The sequence below is a fragment of the Camarhynchus parvulus genome, chromosome 6, assembly GCF_901933205.1.
Source record: "Camarhynchus parvulus chromosome 6, STF_HiC, whole genome shotgun sequence".
NCBI classification, from domain to species: domain Eukaryota; kingdom Metazoa; phylum Chordata; class Aves; order Passeriformes; family Thraupidae; genus Camarhynchus; species Camarhynchus parvulus.
The window spans coordinates 31,683,945-31,705,516 of NC_044576.1; the positions used below are offsets into that span (position 1 = coordinate 31,683,945).

General features: G+C 42.9%; 1 protein-coding gene across 1 annotated transcript in view; it reads right to left on the reverse strand.

Annotated features, from left to right (window-relative positions):
• Window positions 1–1,188: 1,188 nt before the first annotated feature.
• The window catches only part of CHST15 (carbohydrate sulfotransferase 15), a 44,395-nt gene continuing 24,011 nt past the window's right edge, over window positions 1,189–21,572 (reverse strand). The window contains exons 2-8 of the mRNA XM_030951664.1: window positions 19,473–20,542; window positions 18,387–18,726; window positions 15,138–15,284; window positions 10,494–10,650; window positions 6,905–7,061; window positions 2,958–3,105; window positions 1,189–1,792 (exon numbers count right to left, since the gene is read on the reverse strand). Coding sequence (XP_030807524.1) covers window positions 1,602–1,792; window positions 2,958–3,105; window positions 6,905–7,061; window positions 10,494–10,650; window positions 15,138–15,284; window positions 18,387–18,726; window positions 19,473–20,015 — 1,683 coding nt within the window. The 5' untranslated portion in view covers window positions 20,016–20,542 and the 3' untranslated portion in view covers window positions 1,189–1,601. The remainder of the gene's footprint in view (window positions 1,793–2,957; window positions 3,106–6,904; window positions 7,062–10,493; window positions 10,651–15,137; window positions 15,285–18,386; window positions 18,727–19,472; window positions 20,543–21,572) is intronic.

Below are 21,572 nucleotides of genomic sequence, written 5' to 3' on the forward strand. Positions count from 1 at the left end.
AGTTGGCAAAGAACCTAGGAACAGTCTTCTGTTGCAAAACATCTCACATGTCAGCAATCATATCCCCGTGTGAAATGTGCAGGATCCATCAAGTTTTCAGCATTAATTCTCAGTTTAGAAACACATGAAATGAATAATATGTCCCCATGGAGGGGGATGGGGAGAAGTTACCTGTAATATTTGTAAATGTACTTGTGAAACCGTCAATAAAACTGCATTGTGGTTGAAAGGACAGGTGAAGCCAACCAGAAAGGATTGTCTGGGGGTTTTAAAGCTGCCAGCTGGACAGGAGCTTCCTTTGACCCCCATTCAGGAGGAAATAGGTTAGCCCATGAGAGGAAATGATCAACAGGTAGCATTTATATTTGTCTCTTAAAAAATCCCTTACTTAGGTGGGACTTCCACCCGCAGAAGGCTGCAGATTGTAGCTGACAGTGACCTCACCAGCTGTGTTTGAAATTAAAGATTGAATTGCTGCACATCCATAGAAAAATCTGATCTTTTTTGTCAAATGAAAACTTTCAGGTAGTCCCAAGTTTCTCCGTAACTTTCAAAATGTTGGGTTTTTTCCCTCAAGTCTGCATATGTCAACTTCTTTAACTGAATATGGACATTTTTGCTGAAGGGGGAAACACATAACCTAATTCCTCAGGTAACACATCCTTTCTGCAAGGTACTGAGAATCCTGCTCATTTATGATTTTAATAGCAAAATTTCATATGGCTTTTAAAATGTGTATTCCTTCACCATGGAGAAGTGTAATCCTGCAGAATTTAGCAGGAATATCCATTAAAGCTCTTCATGGCCAGGAATGGACTTTTAAATAAAAGTGGTTTCCTAGGAAAATATGTGAGTGATATGAATAAATCATACATATTGATACTTACACGAACAAAATATGGAAAGCAAGGAATTTGTTATGCTAAGCACCAAACTGGCCTGTTTAGGTTTCAGCCATCCATTCTCATCGGGATTATAAAATTTTCTTTTACAAGAACTGTGGCTAGGAAAGTCCATTTATCTTGAAGATATAAATGAGACTTGAAAATTTATGTGAATGCACTTCATCTTTCAGAATTAAGGAAACACACTCAGTGTTAGTGTAGACCATTTTTAAACAGGCTGACAAAAAGAAACAGAACTTTAGGTTGAAATCAATTAAAAATTTTAATGACTAAATGACATTGATTGCTTGAAAAAAAAATGAGTGAATAACATATATTGAAAATGAAATGAGAGATTATAAGTGTAACTGTAGGAAACTGATGCTGACTCTGTGTTGCAGCATCTCAGAGAAGGTTGCACTTCAACACCCCTGTGGAAGAGTGTAAGACATCATTGTCCTGATGCTTGTCCACACCTTTTCTGGGGTGAAAGAAGTTGCAATAAACTGATTAAAGCAAGATGCTTTCCATTCTCCCAAGGGAAATGTGGCAGAGCTGTTGAGATGTGTGCTGGCTGAAGGTGAGACTCTCAGCTCATCCATCGGCTCCTCTTTGGAATGGGAAAAAAAAAAAAAGTAAAATATCCACGCACAAAAATAGAATTTAAAAAAATAAAAACTCCTTTAAGCACTGTAGTCGTGGCAAGAAATTTACACGTTATGTCCTCTTCCATAAAAAAGCATCATCAAAAAGAACTTGTGCCAGTTTTGTATTAAAAGGCCTATAGAAATCTCTTAAAATTGCCTTGGTGGTCGGCAGCATGGGGCCCAGGCTTCTGTCCTCAGGTCTTCGGGTGTTGGATGCAGGACTCTTGGTAATCAGAGCTTCTTGTTTCTCACTCAGAGGCCCTGTGGAAAAAGAGAATATTATCTTCAAATATTTCCCCCAAAATTGCCCACCCTAAAGAAACCTTATGACTGGATCAGAAGGTTTGCCATGGGGAGAAAAATGTAATTTTTGTTAGCAGCCACAATGTTTCAGAATATTGAACACAGGCTTAGATCAGTAAAGTAAATCACTACTGGTAAATATGGAAATAATACATGTTCCTCTCCTATTAATTAATCCTCTCTATAAAAAGCATCATAAATCACTCTTGGAGGAAAACAGTTATTTTCAGAAAAATCCCAGTGATTGAAAACAACTTCCCCTCCATTCTGGAGCTGCAGGTATTTTCCTCTGCTGCTATTTCATTTCATGGTGTGAGCTGACTAATACCCCACAGAAGCCCCACAAGCCTCACTCAGCACTCAGGAAAGGCCTGGTTTGTTTATTTTGGAGGCTGGCAGTGGGATCAAAGTGGACACAGGTGCAGTGACACCCCACTTTGGGAATAAATGTGCATCACCAGGATAAAAACCTAGGGAGTTTTCCAGCACAAACCACACTCAGGAAGCAGATGCCAAGCTCTTCATCTGTTCAGCCTGCTCCATCCAAGCTTTCCCATCATCTAGACCAAGCCTTGGACCAGACAGACGATTTTTCAGCCACATTTTCATTCTCTTGCTACTGTCAAATCAACATTGGGCAACGTTTTGTCTGCCGGCATTTCTTCCCAGGATTAGCAACAGATGTCTCAATCAGCACAGCAAAAACACAATTTCTCCCTTCTCCTCGGCTACAAACACAACCTTTCATCATGCTCAGATTTAGGTTCTGGGCTGGTAGCACTTCAGTTTGTTAAAATGGTGAGGGATAACTTTGCATCTTTGTAAGCCCATGGCAAACAAGCCCTGAGTGCCTTCAGAAGCAGGGCTGGCTTCTGGGTGGGAAGATAAATCCCTGCATTCTGAGTGGTCTGGATTTTTTTTTTCCTTTATATACTCTTACTAAGATCTTCTAACACCAGGCATTTGAGAATTTAATTTTGCTTGACTCCAGGCAATGAGATTAATGCATCCTTCAAGCCAAATTCCTCTGCTTCTCTTTTTGTCCCTCAATAAAGCAAAACCAACCTAAAAGGAAGAGGATAATAATGATTTTGCACACTTAAACCAGCCAGCAAGCACCTACCCAGATCCAGGAACTGGAACACCATGTGCATGGTGTACCTCATGTTTGATGCATGGTCCTCCAGGCGAAGAACAAGGATCTGATCTTTGTTAAAAACTGTCAGCCAGTCCAGGAGATACACAACATACAGCCCTACCTGTAACCTCACCTGGAAGAATAAAAAACCCAAATTAGTTCACCTTACAACACAAAACAACACTCCACTCTGCCATCTGGGCAAAAAAAAAAAATCCCCAAAATGTGCTTTTAAGGAATGACAGAAAGAAAGTATGTGACTATTTTTAAACCTTCTTCTCATTTTCTGAACAGCTTAAAGAGATCTTTGCAAACAGCTTTTCTGCTGGTGAGAGACTTCATCTTACCAAGCTGCACCAGCCACAGGTGTGTGTAAAAGTGCTGCACAGACACAATTATCCAGAGAAGGATGCTCAGCCACCTCACACCCAAGCTCTCCGTGCTTGGAGCTTTCATGGATACTCTGAGGGCTCTCAGCCCCCTGATGAACAGTGATTCAAGGCAAGATGCTCAGTCCTGCCCCTTCTCCAGACCCTAAGCCTGCTTATTTCAGTTTGATTTCACCTTGGGGAAATAGTTCTGGGGTGGGTTTGGCAGTGCTGCATTAAAACTTAGGACTCAGTGACCTTACGGGTCCTTTCCAACCTAAATGATTCCACTCCAGGTCACACTGCCATGAGCAGGACAAATATTCTGCCTTGCTGTCAGGTGTTAGATTTGGGTGCATTTTGCTGCATCCTCCGATTGCAGTAATTAGGTTGAGATCTCAGCTGCAGCAGCATTGATGGTGCCTTGTCTGAGTACCCACACAGTCAGACCAGAGAGGGGGAATAGCAGCTTTTCAGCCTCTCCTGCCCTTATCTCCGTTTTTCTTCCCTCCTCAATTTTACATAACAAGTTGAAACACAAAAAGAGTAGCCTTGGTGTTCTTAAAAAGTCCAGCCTCCAACTGTGCTTATAAATATTTTTCTAAATCCCTTCAGGCTCAGAGGAGAGGAACATGAATCCCCAGTCTTAAGCATCTTTCATAAAAGAGACTTATAACATCTTCAGCTCACATTACCACAGAGCCCATCAAGTCAGATAACAGCCCCTTTCACTCCTGACACTGCCCCATGACCTACAATGACACCTAAATTCCCCTTAAAAAGCCTTATTTTGAATTATTGCTGAATTATTATTATCCTGTGTGATTCTGATGTGTGTCTTTGGCTGTTTATAACATAAGTCTCCACATTTAGCAGATTTCTTTATAGATGTGCTTCACCACAATCTAGAACCTCTTATTTGATGAAGACATCAGGCTAAGATGGGATAATTCTGGCAGGGCAGTGTGGTGATGTTCACAGGGGTCCCAGGATGAGGGAAGAGATGAGAATCTTGACTCCATGTTTCAGAAGGCTGATTTATTATTTTAGGATATATATTATATTAAAAGAAAATGATAGACTAAAACGATACTAAAAGAATAGAAGAAAGGATTTCATCAGAAGACTTGAAAGGAATAGAATGGAATGATAATAAAATCTTGTGACTGACCAAAGAGTCCGAGCCAGCTGGACTGTGATTGGCCATTAATTAGAAACAACCACGTGAGACCAATCAAAGATGCACCTGTTGCATTCCACAGCAGCAGATAATTATTATTTTTCTTTTCCTCTGAGGCTTCTCAGCTTCTCAGGAGAAAAAATCCTAACGAAAGGATTTTTCATAAAATATGTCCATGACAGGGCAGCACCCCAGCCCTCAGTCAGTGCCTCATTCCACTCAGCACCGGGGCAAACTTGGGGTTTATTGTTTCTTTTCTCACTCCAGGCTCTTGTAAATAGTTTCTCCATGTTCCTTGTGCACTCCTTCAGGTGCTGGCAGGCACAACTGGGATCACCCTGGTCACTGTGCCTTTCTCTGGGTAGTGTTCTTGCCTCTGATCCCAGGTGCCAAACACCCCTTTCTTCCCCCTCAGCATCCATCAGCAGCCAGGATGCCCAGGACACCTCTGTGGTTTCAGAAACACATTAACAAAGAGCAAACCCCTTCTTTTCCTGGCACAGTCACAGAATTAGCAACCTAATGAGCTCACCAGGGACAGCAATCCTCACTCCTTCAGTGCACAGCACACCACGAGCACAACAGATTTAGCAACTTGGCTGAAGAAGAAGCTAAAAAAGGCCACTGAGGAGCACAGTTGGCATGTGGGTTTTATTACAAGCACCTGCTTGTGGCTCTATGGAAGGAAAGAGGCCTCCTCTGCTCGTTTCCAAAAGCATCTTCTTCAAGAGGGCTGCTGAAGATGATAAATGGAGACGGTTCTGCACCCTGAGGATGAACATAAGAGGAAAATCTTTCCTTCTGGTTCTCTCTCTGCCTTTCTCTGCCACACTGGAAGGAACCCATTTGTGCAAGCAGATGGCTGGAAAATTCTGTGATGCTGCCCAGCAGCAACTGGTGTGTGAGGGAGTCCTGGGGGCTGCAGTCAGGGCTGAGCAGCTCCAGCCTACCTGGTGAGTGAGAGCAGTGTCCTGTTTGCTCTGCTGCTGCAGGGCCCCAGCCCATGGAGTGCACTCCTGTACTGTTATTTTATCCAGTCGAAGAGGCAATAACTTCACCCCAGAGGCAAAGGAGGGAACTATTCCCTCCGAATCCTTTACAGCCTGAGCAAATAAAAGAGGATTGAATGGCAAACTGGCCAGATGAGATACTCCCAATCCATCTATTCTGTATTATTCTCTGCCCTCGAGCAAAATCTGAAGTCAGTTCTATGCTAAAATTGTGAATTTTGGAATTGTAAGCCTGTAATACTTATCCATTCCCCTGCCAGCAGTTTCTGTGTTTTCTTGTATAATTTTCTGGCACGGACAATTAAAATAAAAAAAAGAAAAAAATATTTTATCTAGTTATTGATAGCCTTTTCCTACAAAAGAACACATAATTTATTCTGATTTTGAGGCAATTTGGTACTGCAAAGATCTTTGCCAGAGCTACTTTTTTGGAGACATCTGCAAAAAGCTTGCACATTAATCTTCACTAAATGTGCTCTCCATGCACTTGCACAATAGGAAAGCTGTGTTATCCCTGTTGGCATCCAGCAGGGAACAGGCTGAGGAGACAGCTGGGCCCCCACACCATCTTTTACATGTCTACATATATATTTATACCCACCACTTTACAAATGAACAGGGAGAAAGTTTTGCTTTCTCACTGCTTCCTTGCATGGGATTTTGGTGTTTTAACAACCTTTCCACCAGGTTGTCCAGCTGGACAATGCCCAGGCACAAAGGGACCTGGGGGTGCTGGTGGGCAGCAGGCTGGACATGAGCCAGCAGAGTGCCCAGGTGACCAAGAAGGCCAAAGGCTCCTGGTCTGGAGCAGGAATGGTGTGGGCAGAGGAGCAGGGAGGTCACTGTGTACTCAGCACCGGTGAGGGCACACCCTGGGTGCTGTGCCCAGCTCTGGCCGCTCAGCTTGGGAAGGACCTTGGGACACCGAGCACATCCAGAGGGGCTGGGAACACAAACCCTGAGAGGAGGCCCTGAGGGAGCTGGGGGTGCTCAGCCTGGAGAAAAGGAGACTCAGGGCTGCCCCCATCACTCTCTGCAGCTCCTGAAAGGTGCCTGTGCTCAGCTGGGGCTGGGCTCTTTCTCCAGCAGCACTGACACAACCAGAGCACACAGCCTCAAGGGAAATACAGATTGGATAGCAGGGAAAAGTTTTTCACAGAAAGGGTGATAAAGTTCTGGAATGGCTGCCCAGGGAGGTGGTGCAGTCCCCATCCCTGGGTGTGTTTAACAAAGCCTGGATGTGGCACTGGGTGCCAGGGTTCAGTTGAGAGGTGGGGCTGGGTGGGACTCGATGATCTTGGAGGTCTCTTCCAACCCAGTCACTGTGAATTCTGTGAAAAGAGCAAGCAGCCCCAAGTGGCAGGGCATACGTACGGGCATGGCGTTGTTGAGGGTGTTGTTGTAGACACAGGCTCGCAGGGAGAAGTCCAGCACACAGCCCTCAAACAGCTGCAGGGACTCCGCCACCTTCTCGTGGAAATCCTCCGCGGATTTGTTGGCGCTGGCGAAGTACAGATAATCAGAGTACAGCCTGGGAGGGGAGAACGTGGCAGTGAGGGGCTGAGGGAATGGAAGAACGTTCATTTACACAACAGATTTGGCAATTCCAATCAGCTACAGGAATCCAGGGAAAGGGGACGTGTGTGTAACAGCGTCCCACCCACAGCCTGTCACACAGTGACATTTTTTCATTCATTTCATTTCATTTCATTTCATTTCATTTCATTTCATTTCATTCACAGCAAAACCCTCTCCAGGGGATTCTGAACAGCATCCCCACTTTCAAGGTCTGCATCCCCTGGAGACCTGACCCTAGAAATCGTGTGAGCCAATGTTTTCTCCTGAAGGCAAAATTTAGACTTTAAATTCATGTTCTTTGTGAACAGAACTGGTCTCAGCTGATGTTGCTGCCCCTCTACACCTGGTGTTCCATGGTCTGGAACCGTCCTTGTCTCTAAAACTTAAAGCTGATTTTAGAAACTTTAGGTGGGTAGAAAGGGTAATTCTTATATTACTACCAAGCTGGCTACAGTCATGAGTTAGAAAGAGTTCTGATTTCCCATTCCTTTCACAGGAAGCTTCAGCTCCAACCTTATGTTGACTTTCCATCAAAAGACTTTCAATTTACAGCATTCTACCTGTTGATTTTCTGACTTTGTTTTTTTTAAGATGAAGCAGGAGTTTCTCTAAGTTACAAAGCATTATCCCCTCATTACTCACTTTTAGCACAATTACTTAAAATTACTTAAAAAAGATAATGTAAATTCAAATTCCTTTGGGGGTGATGCAGTGAAACAATCCAAAACCTACAGGCAAGGAAAATATCCATTTTAGCATTAAGCCCTGAAACCTTGATTAGGCTTTTGCAAGATGAACATGTTTTAAAGAGACAAAGGAAATACCTAGACATAACACAAATATTAGATCTGCTGAACATGGTATTTTAACTTCCATTCATAATTAGGCTTAGAATGACCAGAACCACAACGATACCACAGGATTTTGAAGACAATTTTGTATCACTCAGGGAGTCAGTTCCCCAACTGTGTTTGCAGCACAGATTTGATGCCTCCACAATACCCTTCTCTTGATAAAATTCCAGAAAATCTGCATATTTTTCAGCCTCTTTCAAAAAACCACAGGTGTTTAAGAAATAAAAACACCAATCTATTTAGGTCCCACTTATTACTGCAGTAACCTTTTGTATTGCACTTAGTTTATTTATCCTTTAACTTCCCTATATTTCCGTGGGTACTTAAAAATGCCTCATTTGGAAAGTTTAGGCCTAAATCCAGCAAAGCACTTAAGCACAGGAACAGCCCCTCTGCACTCATTATTTATGTCAGTGTTTTGCAAGAATAGAATTTTAATTCCCATGTGAAACAAATGAAGACTCTCTGTTCGTTTTAAAAGAAAGAAAAAAGGGAAAAGTTGAAGGACCAGGCCAGCTGAGTTCACCTAAATCAGACACTCAACAGCATCCCCTGCTTGTAGGCAATGTGGATATCAGGACGCAGCTGGTCCCAGGGATGGTGGGACTGAGTGGTGAAAGGCTTCTTCCTGGGAAAAATCAGCCAGCAGGCAGCAGGTACAGCATGAGCCAGGCTAAAGTGTCATTAAGAAGGTTTAATATGACTGCTTGGTGTTTCTAACCATCCATCAAAAGAAATGCATCATTTTTCAGACTCGTTGGCATCTTATGAAAAACTGCGTTCTTGAGGACAAGCTCTGCCTCTGCAGGGCAGCTGAGATTTCCTTTCCATTTTTCTTTTTCTTTTTTTCCCCATCTGTTTTTAATTCTGAGGACATCCGCCTTTGCTGATTAGTATTTCAGCTGTTCTAGCTACTTGAAGTCCTTCCCTTCCACCTCTTGTCCATTGCAATGAAATAATGACACCAGTTCACAACAACCATCTCAAAAAAAAAGATGTCATTCAATTATTTCCAGCTGGGGACAACACCCAAACTTTGTGCAGGTTAGATCAGAGCCCATCCCACCCCCTGCCCTCCTGGCTGCTCCAAGGAACCCGTCCCACCAATGGATGCCTGGGCTGTCCCTTCTGCTTTTGCTCCTGCAGCTCAGATGAGCCATCAGGAATGCAGGGAATTGCAGACAAAGAGGAGCCAATTTGTCATAAACACAATCAAGGAGATGAAGCTGAATTTTCTGCGACCCCTGCTAAAGCTGGCAAAGAGCTACACCTCCATTACAGAGGGTGGTTAAGGCAATCAGGGAGTTTGTCACTAATTTACATGAGGAAGCCACTCCAGCCACTCTCTTGCATAAAATTACCATCTGTTAACTCCTGGGGTCAGGAGACGTTGATGTGGAGAGCTGCATTTCCTGACACAGGAGCTGGGAACCATCTCCCAATCCGGCTCCCACCACAGCCCGTCCTGCCAGCAGGGAAGCTCCTTGGGGAGCACCACCCCAGCTCTGGAAGCTGCTGAGCATCTCCCACCATCACCTGCATCCCCCACCATCACCTGCATTCCCACCATCATCTTCATCCCCACCATCATCTTCATCCCCACCATCACCTGCATCTCCTTCCTTCCTTCCCTGAGTTTTTCTGGTGCTTTGCCCCTGAGCACTGACCCTGCCACAAGTATTCTGACTATCCCTATGGAGCTACACTGAAAAGGAGCTCACACCCCCTCAGTCTGATCCTTGTGGACTCTGCCTTCATCCTTTCCACCCTCCCCATCACCCTCATCATCATCATCCTGCTTCAGAGGACACAGTGGGAAAGATTGAGCCAGAAATCTGGAGGAAGACTGGAGAGAAAAAGTGAAATGCAAGTGGAAAGCTCGACACTCCTGACTCTCCATAGCCATTTAAAACAGTCCATACCTGGGGAAAAATCCAAACCCTTTCCTTGCAAAGTCAGGAAGACCAAGGATGAACTCCTGTAGCAGTTGGTTGTGCAAGCTTCCAAGGCCCAGTGAAACTTTACATGACTGTCTCATCAAGCACTTTAAAGAGTTTTTAAAAATTGTATCATTTGCTGACTCTGGAGCTATTTCATCATTCTTAAAAATTATTATTTAATCAGTTTGAACTGCAAACCCCATGAAAACATAGATTTTACTACTTAAATGAAACATTTCCCAGGACTACTTCTGCTAAGATCTGGAGACACAGTGCCCTCCTAGTCTAAAGAGCCCTGCTGAGAACCAGGACATATTAGCTCAGGTAATGGCATTAGATTGCATTGGGAAACAAAAATTCTTTTTTCAGAGTAGCTCAGGAGTCCAGGCATGGCACTCATAGCATTCACACTCACATGCTTCTCTTTAAAACATTATCACTGCTACCTGTGCCAAAATACACAGAATAAAACCCCTCTTGTCACAACCAAGTAGCTCTCAAACACCACAGGAATATTTACTGAAGATTGACTTGCATGCAACAGAGTGAGAGTTAAAAATATTATTATAACAAGAAAATTTTCATGCTCACCTTTCAACAGGGTCCCTCAGCATGATGATAAGTTTGGCATTTGGTTGGAAGGCATGGATAAAATCCTGGATTAGGAAGGGAGGTTCTCCTTCAGTGCTGTTGTCATAGAAGAAAATCCAAGCGTTGTTGTCCCACATTGTCGAGGCACTGGCCTCCCCTGGAAATGAAAAGCATCTCTGCTGGTAACTCATTCCATTCTTCATGTTGGGAGTGGAGATTGGCTGAATTTTTAAGTGCTATTAGGCAGATCAGAATTGACTCAAAATGAATTTCAGCACACCCTAGTTCTTGCAGACTGCTCTGGCTGAAGCTCCCAGAGCTGCAGCAACCCCACTGCCCTGTGCCTTTGGGAATGCAGGGATGCTTAAGGCAGGTTTTATGCAACTCCACCTGAAATGCTGCTCTCCATGACCACACTGCTTCCTGCTGGTGGCTAACACATGCAAATAATTTTAATTTGGGCTGGAAAAGATCATCTTGTTCCCATCCCTTCCACTGGGCCAGGTGGCTCCAAACTCCATCCAACCCAGCCTTGAGGAGGCAGGAGTTTGTCCCTGCTGAAGCCTTGCAATGCTCTTTGTAGCACCCACAGTTTGGCCTTAATGCTCCCAGTCTCAGAGAAGCAGCTTGCTAACAAATTGTAAAATTTCCCAGAGAAAAATGTGGAAACCATCGCCCCTGCTCCATCAACAGTGTGGAAAACATAATCAGGAGAATCAGTGAGCATATAAGAAATATTTAAAAAGCAGCTGAGATGCGTCATGAAGGTTTGAAGGATTATTTTTATATAATTATTCATGTAGAACAAGTAAAATATTTATGAATAGATAAAGGGTTTATAGAATAAATAGCACACCTTGGTAAAATACCAGATTCTGGTATCTTTAGTGTCTGAAGAAGCTCACTTGAAATGCAATGCTACAGGGAGAAATATATTCAGTAAAAATCTCTGCCAGACTGAGATATATGATGGTTCAGCTGCTAAATAAATTATCTGATATGTTGTTTTGAATTTTGTAACCTTCTCTGTCTTTTTAAGTAATCCTGGCATTTATGTGGCACGGTACTGTTCAATAAAACATGTACAGAAGCTTTTTGGGGACTTATACTCTGACAGTCTAATGAAAGCTAACTCTTGCTAATGAGGTTTTTCAAATCAAAGGGAAGGAGATTAAAAAAATAATAATGTTGTAGGCTTATGGACTTGTACATTATTTCCCTACATTTTTCTTCCTTCCTCTGCTGGGAAAGCCCAATAAAGATTTAAAAAGATGGACAAAGCACAACATGAGAAAGGTACTGGCTCCAAACTCGGGCTGAACATAATGTGATTCATTAATAAAGTCTGGGAGTTGTTAGAAAACATATTAATCTTCTGTCACGTTCATTTTGCCTCTTTTCAGGAGGAGGAGATCAGCTCCATTGGCTGTAGCTGGGCGTCCACAACAGTTCCATTCTTCCATTCTAAATTAATTAGCCAAAGCACTGCCTAATCACCAGCAGGCTTCCACTTGTCAATTAAAACTCAATTAGCCCAGCTCCCACGCTGGGTGAGGCAGAAACACAAGGGATTAACCAGAGGCCAGGAGCTGAGACAGCCCTGCCGCAGAAAGCTCTCCTGAGCCACCAGGACGTGGGGAAACACAGAGGGAATGAGCACCTGCAGGCAGGGATTTGCTGGGGAGGGCACTCCAGGCATGGGGGTGACCTTGGGAAGTCCCTGCTCCATCCCCCTGACAGGCACAGCCTCCAACAGCTCCCTCAAAAATGTTTGCCTCAATCATGGCAAGGTAATTAAAGTCTGTGACCCCATCCAGCCACCTATTCCTGCCTAGACTGGATCTGATCATCCTGCACAGCTCCCTGCTCTGTTCCCTGATCACCTCGGGTGTTCTGCTGGATTTATCCAAATCAGCATGGCCAAACCTGCAAACACCTCCCTGCACTGTGAACTACAAAAAAAAAAAAATAAACCCAGTGCATTTACACATAAATGGGCAGATTCTCCTAACATCAGAGCCCACGTTCCACAGAAACTCTGAACTCCACCACCCCAAATCTGCAGGCAGGACACAAGGCAGGGACACAAATCCCGTAATCACAAAGGTTGGAGAAGACCTCCAAGATTGTCAAGTCCAACCCAAGATCACAGGCACAAAATCAAATCATGCTAAAGCATTAACAGTGCTCAAGGTGCTGCTCCAGCCCAACAAAACCTGGGCTCAAGAGGCTAAACCTTCCCACAAGATGACTATAATGAATTTAATGAGGGGGGAAAAATATATATATTTTAAAAATATAATAATCATTCTGGTCCCTGGTGACTTTTATAATTTGAATTTCCTGAAGCAGGCAAACAAAATTTTTTCTGACAATTTGACAGTGTTTGGTTTTGGTTTAATATAATATAATTATATATATATATATATATATATATATATATATATATATATATAAAATCTATAATCTATATATATAATGTATTGTTATATATTTTATATAGATATATATTATATTCTATATATAATATAGAATAATATATATATGTTAAACATTATCTGTAATTATAATTATATATAACTATAATTGAATACAGGTTTAATACCTGCAAAGAGAACAAGCCATACATACTAAACATGGATAAATTAATCACCAACAATTAATTGTGTTTAATTACACTGGTGCAACTGAATTGTTTTTTCTTCTTATGGACTTAAAGATCACATGAATTATTAAATTGCCTAAAGAATGGTGCATAACCTCCTCATTCAGTCATTAATGGATTAACATCATATTGTGTTTTCATAAGTCATTCCTCTGAATATATCTTATTAATGATTCCACATAAACAAATCCGTTTCAGAATGCCTCGGGCTGGATCAGCCCTGTCCTCTGGGGTTCATCTCTAAACAGACAATGGGGTTTCTTTTTTAGGAAAATGCAGTTATTACCCACTAGGTTTAATATCCTAACTTTTCAAAATAATACAACATGATGAACTACTGAAATATTTACAGTTTTAATTTGATTTTTCTTTACAGTCATCCGAAATAAGAAAAGGAAAATAATGAGAAAACCTGATGTTCATACAGATTCATTTTAGGCTAGATGGCTTTGTTTTGTTTTTTACCAAGGTCATAAAAGACTGCCTTAATGAGTATAATCATTCAAGACTTTTCCTGTAAACTTAATAAGAAAACCCAGCAGAACCTTAATGAAACAAGAAATGAGACCACAGGAAAAAGAAACACAAAGTGAACCCTACAAAAAGCTGCAACAGGAGATGGGTAATCAAAGATGTACACTCCCAATTAGATTAGTGAATTTAATTAGTATAAGCACTTCACCCATCAAAGGACAGGAGATATTATTGTAAGTAGCAGGAAAATCTGCAGATGTCCTTGATGGCAACATTTCTTAAGAACCCCATCTTGCAAATGTTGCTCAGTGTTGCAATGTTTAGTAAAGTGAATGATGGACTTAAATGGAGGCTGGGGAAGTACTGAAGAAATGTGACTCAGACAAGGCTCTGGTATCATCACCATCTCATCCAGCCAGCAACAGGTTAAAATTTTAGGTTATAATGAGACCAAACGCCCAGTAATTCTGAGGGAAGGCAGTAAAATCTTGTCTCTCTATTTTCTGTAGAATTGTGACTTCAAGCCTACTTGAAAAGTCTCTTTTTGACAGGGAACTGTCACTTGCACAACCACTTTTTGCAAAGAATGTGTCTGCTTTCCCTGTGAAATAAGACTGGTAAAATTCCCATCCCCTCAGTTTTCTGGTTTTAGCAGACAGCAAAAGCAGAATTTAGAAGTTTGCGATGTTCCTCATGGGCACTGTAAACCAGCACACCATGGGCCAGAGTGGATGAGCCCAGAGGATTGACCACTGTGTGTCATGGAAAGCAATCCAGGGATCCCACCCTAGAGCCCCGTGCTCACCATGAACTTCCACAAAGTACAATAAAACAGCACTTCTAGACCATTCTTAGTGCTAATTAGGTCATTTAACACCAACTAATTACATCAATTTCTTCTGTTGGAGCTTAAGAGCCACTGGGAGCTTTTGCTACCACATCTCCCAGCAGCTCCAGGATTTCTGCAGCACCCAGTGTGTCATACCACCACAGTTACTGATTTATCCCAGACACTGCTCCAGCATTTGGAAGTGAAGCCACAATCCCAGCACTACAGGCAATCCCCTCATAACTGTGCTTAAAGTGGATGTGGCACTTGGGGACATGAGTTAGTGGTGACCTTGGAAGTGCTGGGGGAATGGATGGGCATGATGATCTTGGAGGGCTTCTCCAACCTAAATGGTTCTGTGAAAACAAAATGGAAACTGCGTTTGAATGAGTCACCAAGGTCATTCTCATTCTTGGGGAAAAAAACCAAACAAACAAACACATTAATTAAATGCTGGTGCTCACCAGACATACAGTACTTGCTCTGGAATGTTCGGAAGATAATCACAGCTTCTTAACAAACAGAGAAGGAAAAGAAAGCCAAGAGCTTCCAGAAAAGAGCAACACCAAGGGCTCTGTGCTGAGAACCAGACACAAAATCCCCTTTGGTGCCTCAGCTCTGAGCACTGCCAGTGTGGATGGAGCTACAGAGAATTTTGGGGCTGTTTTTGCCCTACCAATGATGATGTTGTTCCTCTTGCCATGCTCCTTCACGGCATCACTCTGCAGCACACTCTGGATCTGATGTGCTGCCAGGTCAAACAGGTCCAGGTAATCCTCCACCGGGTAGCGGTCGTGAAATCCATCCCTCAGCCGGATGATTCCTGAGGAAAAACGGCCAGAAAGAGAGAATTAAAATCAGCAATTATGACAGCAACAGGGCAAGGCTAACCACTGGTGCAAACCAAGGTGGTTGGCCCCGAGCCAGCCAACATCAGCACGAGATCAGACCGACCAAGTGCAACCCTCAGATAAAAGTGCCAATAATGAAGTGGCTGAGGTCTGAGATACTGAATGATTACACCATAAATTCACAGTGATAGGAAATATTTTAAGTGCTCTGTTTTGTAGTCCCTGCATGAATGAGCTTGGATTTATCTTCTTCTAAATTTAGCTTTTGGAAGGAATATAGAAGATAAGATGCTACTCCCATTTGCACCCATGTAAATTGCAGTAATATTGGACTCCCACTAGATTTACTGTTTTGAGATTGAGCACAGGCTCTGATGCCAAATATGCAAATGAACACACACTGGGAAATCATTCATGGGTTTTTTTCCTTTCACAGGTATGCAAATAAAGCTCCACGGTAGTATCTTGTTTTCCTCCTCTCCTTCCCTACACTCCAGGGTGAGTTCAGTATCACCTTCCCCCTGTGTTTCTCAGCATCTTCAGCTGCATCCTGTGATTTTTATACTCCTTTTCCCACTCCTGTTTCCAAATCTAGTTTCACTTCTCCTTTTGCTGTACATGCTCCCCACACAGGACTTCTCAGCTCTCCCTTTCTTGTTCCCACAAGGCCAATAATTATCAATTATGTGAGAGGAAAGCTCAGCAAGGGAGTTCTTTTGTCCAATGCCTCTGATTTTCCCCTTTAGGAAAGTGGGATTTAATGAGGGTAGGAGAAAGTTCAACAGCATATTTTTACTTGTTTTGAGGGGGGAAAAAAGTGCAAGAGTGGCACTACAGACAGCCTTGGTTTGTTGCCACCCCACTCCTGGGAACAGAAACAGTGGCAAGGAGCCAGGAGAGAGAGACAGTCAAGCTGAGACAAAGTCCTGTGGAGCATCAACCATCCCAGCAGAAGGGGAAAGGAGTGATTTGTGAAATGGGGCCTCCCCAGAGGGCTGTTTAACCTCAGCTGAAATTAGTCAGTCTCATAAAAATCCACTGAATCAGAGGATGCCATTGAACAAAGAGACTTTCTTGTCCAGCTTAAGTGTAAGAAACCAAACCAAGTTAATAGCCAGGAGCATAGGAGTCATAGCCACTTGCTGGCTGTCTCAGTTTCACTTGTGAGAGTGTTTGTCATATCCTCCGTTTTTCTTTTCTTAATTTTTAAATAGTAACCATTAGGTAATGTACTTTCAAAGGCAGAATTAAAGGACTGAGCCACCAGGAATAAACTTGATCTTTCATTCTCAGTGGCAGACAGCTGAGATGATCAGAAGGTCATCCCCACAGATCCCTCTCCCATGAGACCACGAGCTCTGCAATGTTTCCTCATTCTCCAGCTTTACAAAACAACTTCAAGAAAACTGAATTATGCAAAGAATGTTCTCTTCAAGGATCAGCACTTGGTCCCCAGTGGCTGACCACAAGACTCTGCAAGTGGAGGGCTTGTGGATGCCAGCACAGAGATAGGAATTCACCCTTGTTCTCAAGTTAGATGCACTCCAGCCTGATTTTTTTAAATTCTTCTGCCTGTTTGGTAGGTCAGGTTCAGAGCTTTAGTGAGCCCAGTCTTGCTGAAGTGAGGCTGGGTGCATTACCTCCTCCAAAATTCATTCCAAACATTTATGTTGAGGTTCATGTAAGTGGAGGTGTAAAACATTTTAGTTTAAGCTATCAGCTGGGTTCAGCCTTTCCTACCATGGAACACAAAATCCTCCACAGATTTTGCTGACAGAAGCAAGAAACAAAACCCTGTCTACAGGAGCTCAAAGGTTCTTCTGGGAACCAGGGCACAAGGAAACAAGATGGAAATTACAGGACCACATGTTGGAGAAATAAAGAATTTGAAGCAGCACTGCCAGTATCCCAATGCCTCAGAAAGTGTCCTTTCTTGCCTTCAGCCACAGAAATCCATCATTTTCCCATTCCAAGGAAGAATAGAAAAGCACCAAAAGAAAGCAGTGATCAAAGTCCTCATCTACACTCCAGTGCCAGTTTTTCCTGCTCCAAAGTCTGTGTCTGCCACAAAGCAACAGCAAATGAGAAACAGAAATTAAGATGTTACCAAAATAAGCAGACTCCTCCTCTCGGAAACAGTAAAATCACTGAAAAGTCTTTGATACCAAAGTCATACAAAGTGAGGGCACACCAGCACTTAACAGCCAGACTCAAGACGAGGAAAATCCAGTGCCTGGGTGGAACACAGAGGGCACAACACTCATCCACATCTAGAAGGGAGCAGTTAGGAAATTCAAATGGGTCTTCCGCAGTTCTAACCTCTAACCACAACACTGACCTTCTTCAGCATCCAGAGAGAGAGAAGAAGGAGAAAAACACTGCAGATGGATGAAATTCTGTGCTCAGCCCCAATGCACCCTTTGGAGGTGGAATTATGAGGGATGGATGCGTTTTGCTCCAGATGGCCACAACCCCAGCTAGTCATGTCTGCCTTCAGAGATGGAAATAACTATATCATCCAGACAAAGGATCAAAAATACATGCAGGACCCTCAGCGTGAGAGAGTTTCCTCATGTAGAGCATCTCTACTCATCAGTGTTGCCCAGAGCTGTGTCACTAATGAAGCTCCTGCCACAGCTGTATTTATTGAACCACAAGGACTGGAATTTTAAGGAGTGACCCATCATTTATTGATGTAAGAAAGGCTTTAGAGAATTTTGCAGTATAAAACTATCACTGCTGCTCTTCAACTCCCCCATGACAACCTAACAGTTTCCCTTCTTGCCTTTATAAATTCATAAGGTCGGTTTTATGCACTGGTTTTGTTTTCCCTTAGATTTTCCAAACTGCTGCAAATAAAACCAAATGAAATGCGCTTTTTCTCAAGAGGCTTAACCCAAACCACCACTGAACAACAGCAGGTGGAACACCCACCCCCTGGATTTCTCCAAACCACCAACTCCAGCAGTTTCTAGGCAAGCCAACATGCAGCAAATGTATAAACCTCATCCCGAATACTTACAAAAATTTAAGAGGGACAACTTGCCTGGCTAGCAGAGGGCATTTAGACTCACCAAAGCGCTTCCTGGTCCACCAGTGGGGCTCCTTGATGGCGGAGAAGCGAACGTCGGGGTGCAGGCGGAGGCGGTCGTACAGGTCCGTGGTGCCACACTTGGGCTGCCCGATGATGTAGAAGTGCGGCAGGCAGCGCAGGCGGTAGTGCTTGTCCTTGTAGTGGTACAGGTGGTTCCAAAACACCTTCCTGAGGTAATCGAAAATGATCCGGAAGCGCTTGGAGTAGAGCGCGTAGGAGTTGGTGGCGTAGGGATCCTCGGTGGCGTTGCCACGGTACTCCTCGTACCAACAAGGGTTCTTGCTGTTTGGAAGGAATTTGTTAGGAATTACCGAAAACATCTGCAACATAAAGAACAACAATTTCAGTCAAGGCAGCAAGCAACCAACTTTTGCTACTTAGCACTTACTTTTCTTACTTAGCACAGTGAGACAACAGAAACACTACCAGGACAGAACACTATTTCTACCTACAAAGCTGACCCCGTTCATTGCTTCTGATGAACCAAAACCCTGTGCAACCCACTGGGCAGGGAGACAAGTATTTAGAAATCCTTTTATTTTCAGGCCAGAAAGGGCCTCAATAACCACCCCAACTCCTCTGCAATCCCAGGAACTGATTTTTAAAGTCAAACACTCAATACTCAAATCAAATTACCTTCCAGTTTTTAACTCTGATATACAAGGTTTGCAGTGATTTTCAGGAAGGTGCCCCTGCAAGCAGTTATTAGAAAGGCTCCTTTCTTATTTATCATTTCAGGTGACAGGTAAATGTAAGTCACAATGATTCTGCATGAGAGAAGGTAAAAGTTCAGTGACGTTGTACAGCTACCAGAAGACTGCCTGATTTTTTGCTTCAGGTGTCAAGAGCATTTATAGAACTCATCCATCCTGCCTGTGACTCAAAGGGATGTGATCTACAATATCAACTCCTCAGCTGCTGTGAATCAGGAGACTCTAGATGGTGTAAATCACTGCATGAACATCCAAGCAGTTGCACTTTTTTATATCTAGGCAAAAGATTGATCCACAAGCCTTGAAATAAGGATGTAAAAAGCAGTTTAAGACACGCCTCAATTCATACTTACATGTGGCTCTTGCTTCCTCAGCTCTTCTAAATCAGGGCGCTGCCTCGTTATAAACTCTATCTTTGAAGTAATGGTGTCAATAATTAATTTAATGCTTGGATAATCCCTTACATATGAAATATTCATTTTTGAAGGCTGGTAATAGTCTTTCATGTCACTAAGGCTTTCATTGTCCATTAGGCTGGGATTGCTAGCAAAAGCTCCATAATGGAACGGAGATGGGATCAGCAGCAGGCCATGCTTGGCTCCAGTCAGTATGTAGGACACCATCACCAGAGTCATTATGATCAACCCAAACATCAAACTGCAGAGCTTCCCCTTCCTCAGGCAGAAAAACCCATTCCAGCTCTCACAGTGATCAGTCCTCACTTCCAGAACCGCGAGCCACTTCATCTGCTTGCTGTTTGTGTACAAAGGGATTTTATTTTCTCCTCTGCACACAGGACACTTCTGGTTATTGTGGTCAGGTCCACGGCATCTGAAACACTGTCTGTGCAAGTCATTTGGTAATAAATGTATGCAGCAATTAATGCAATGCCTCATATTACTACTGTTAAACTCCTACGTTAATGAGCCAAGCGCAGCCATAAAAATGTTTCTGAAGCATATGAGTCATCTTCTGCCAGTCTGAAATTATTTCGTTCCTGGAGTGGTTCTACAACTACTCAGCAATGCAAAAGGACAGGTTTCAAAACAGAATAAAAAGTGACATGTGTCACAGAAAGAAAAAGAAGCCCCAGCCACCACCACCACACAAAAATAGATGTACTCTGGATGTGGCTCCCAAGAATTTGGCTCAGTAAGAGGAATGTGGCAAAGTAAGGATCAGCTACAAAACTGGCTCAAGTTTTTCCCATTGAACAAAATGAGAAGGGAAAAAAATTGTTGCGCAGTGTGAAAATATGCAAAAAATAAAAATAACTCATTTTCCTCTGCTTTATGCTGGAATGGGCAAATATGGGTAGAAATTTCCAGGTTCCCTTAAAACAAGCAGGTTCCAAACCGCACTGCTGCTGCTGCTGGAAGCTTCATCTTCCCAGAGGTGGCTCCAAAGAGATGCATTGTCCAACCTAGAGAAACAAACCCAGATATTTATACACACCCAAGCATCATATCCACACCATCCACAGCCACAGCAAAGCACAACCTACCACCAATAATTTCAGATTCCTATTTGAGAGATGCCTGCCGTTTGCCAAGCCTGTTAATTACAGCACTCAGGACATTAAACCCAGGCAACATTTGGCTCCAGGTTCACAGCGAGCTGCCCCTGATTTTCCATCACCCATCTGCTCACATCAGTGACTGGTTGCTACTACAGGTAACACTACACGACTCACTAACCCACCCAACAGATCTTAATCTGCTTTTGAAATATGGGAGCATTTCTGGACAGTATCCAGTGACACAGGTTTAAATAATTATACTCTATCTGGTCCTGAGGACCTTAAATGAATAGTCCTGAAGTGGGGTAGGACCCTTTTTGAGGCAGGGATAAAGTAACAATCTCCTTTCAAACATGGGAGATAAAAAGCCAAACAAAAAAAAATCAAAAGCCATAGTAAAACATTCAGCAAAGTGAAGGGATTAAAAAACAGACACAAGGAAAAGGCCAATGACAGCATCTCAGGTTTCTGGACCAAATAATGGATTCTCTTATTACTCACCAAATCAGAGAAGTATAATCATTACTGTTATGAGTCCCACCATTTGACTGTTTTGCCTTTAGCTCTATCAACACCTATTTTTAATGCTTAAGCAACACTGCTATAATTTTAGATAATAACTCCTGGTTAATTCCTACCAAAGTGTCCTGATCAAATGGGGCACTCACTTCAGATCCCACATTTATCATCATCCTTCTGGCTGCATTTTTGTATGAGACAAAGTGCTTTTGTAGAAGTTATTTGTATTCTGATGTTTCTCCCACTGAACACTGTCACATATTGGAGGATTTCTGCAATCAGAGCAAGTAGGCTGTGTCTCAGGGACTCAAGAATAATTAGATAAATATTGAACAAAAGTATGTGCAAAATGCTTTCCTTCCACCCCAAAAAAGTTCATTTCCTTAATGAGTTTATTGTCTAAGCCAGATGAGGC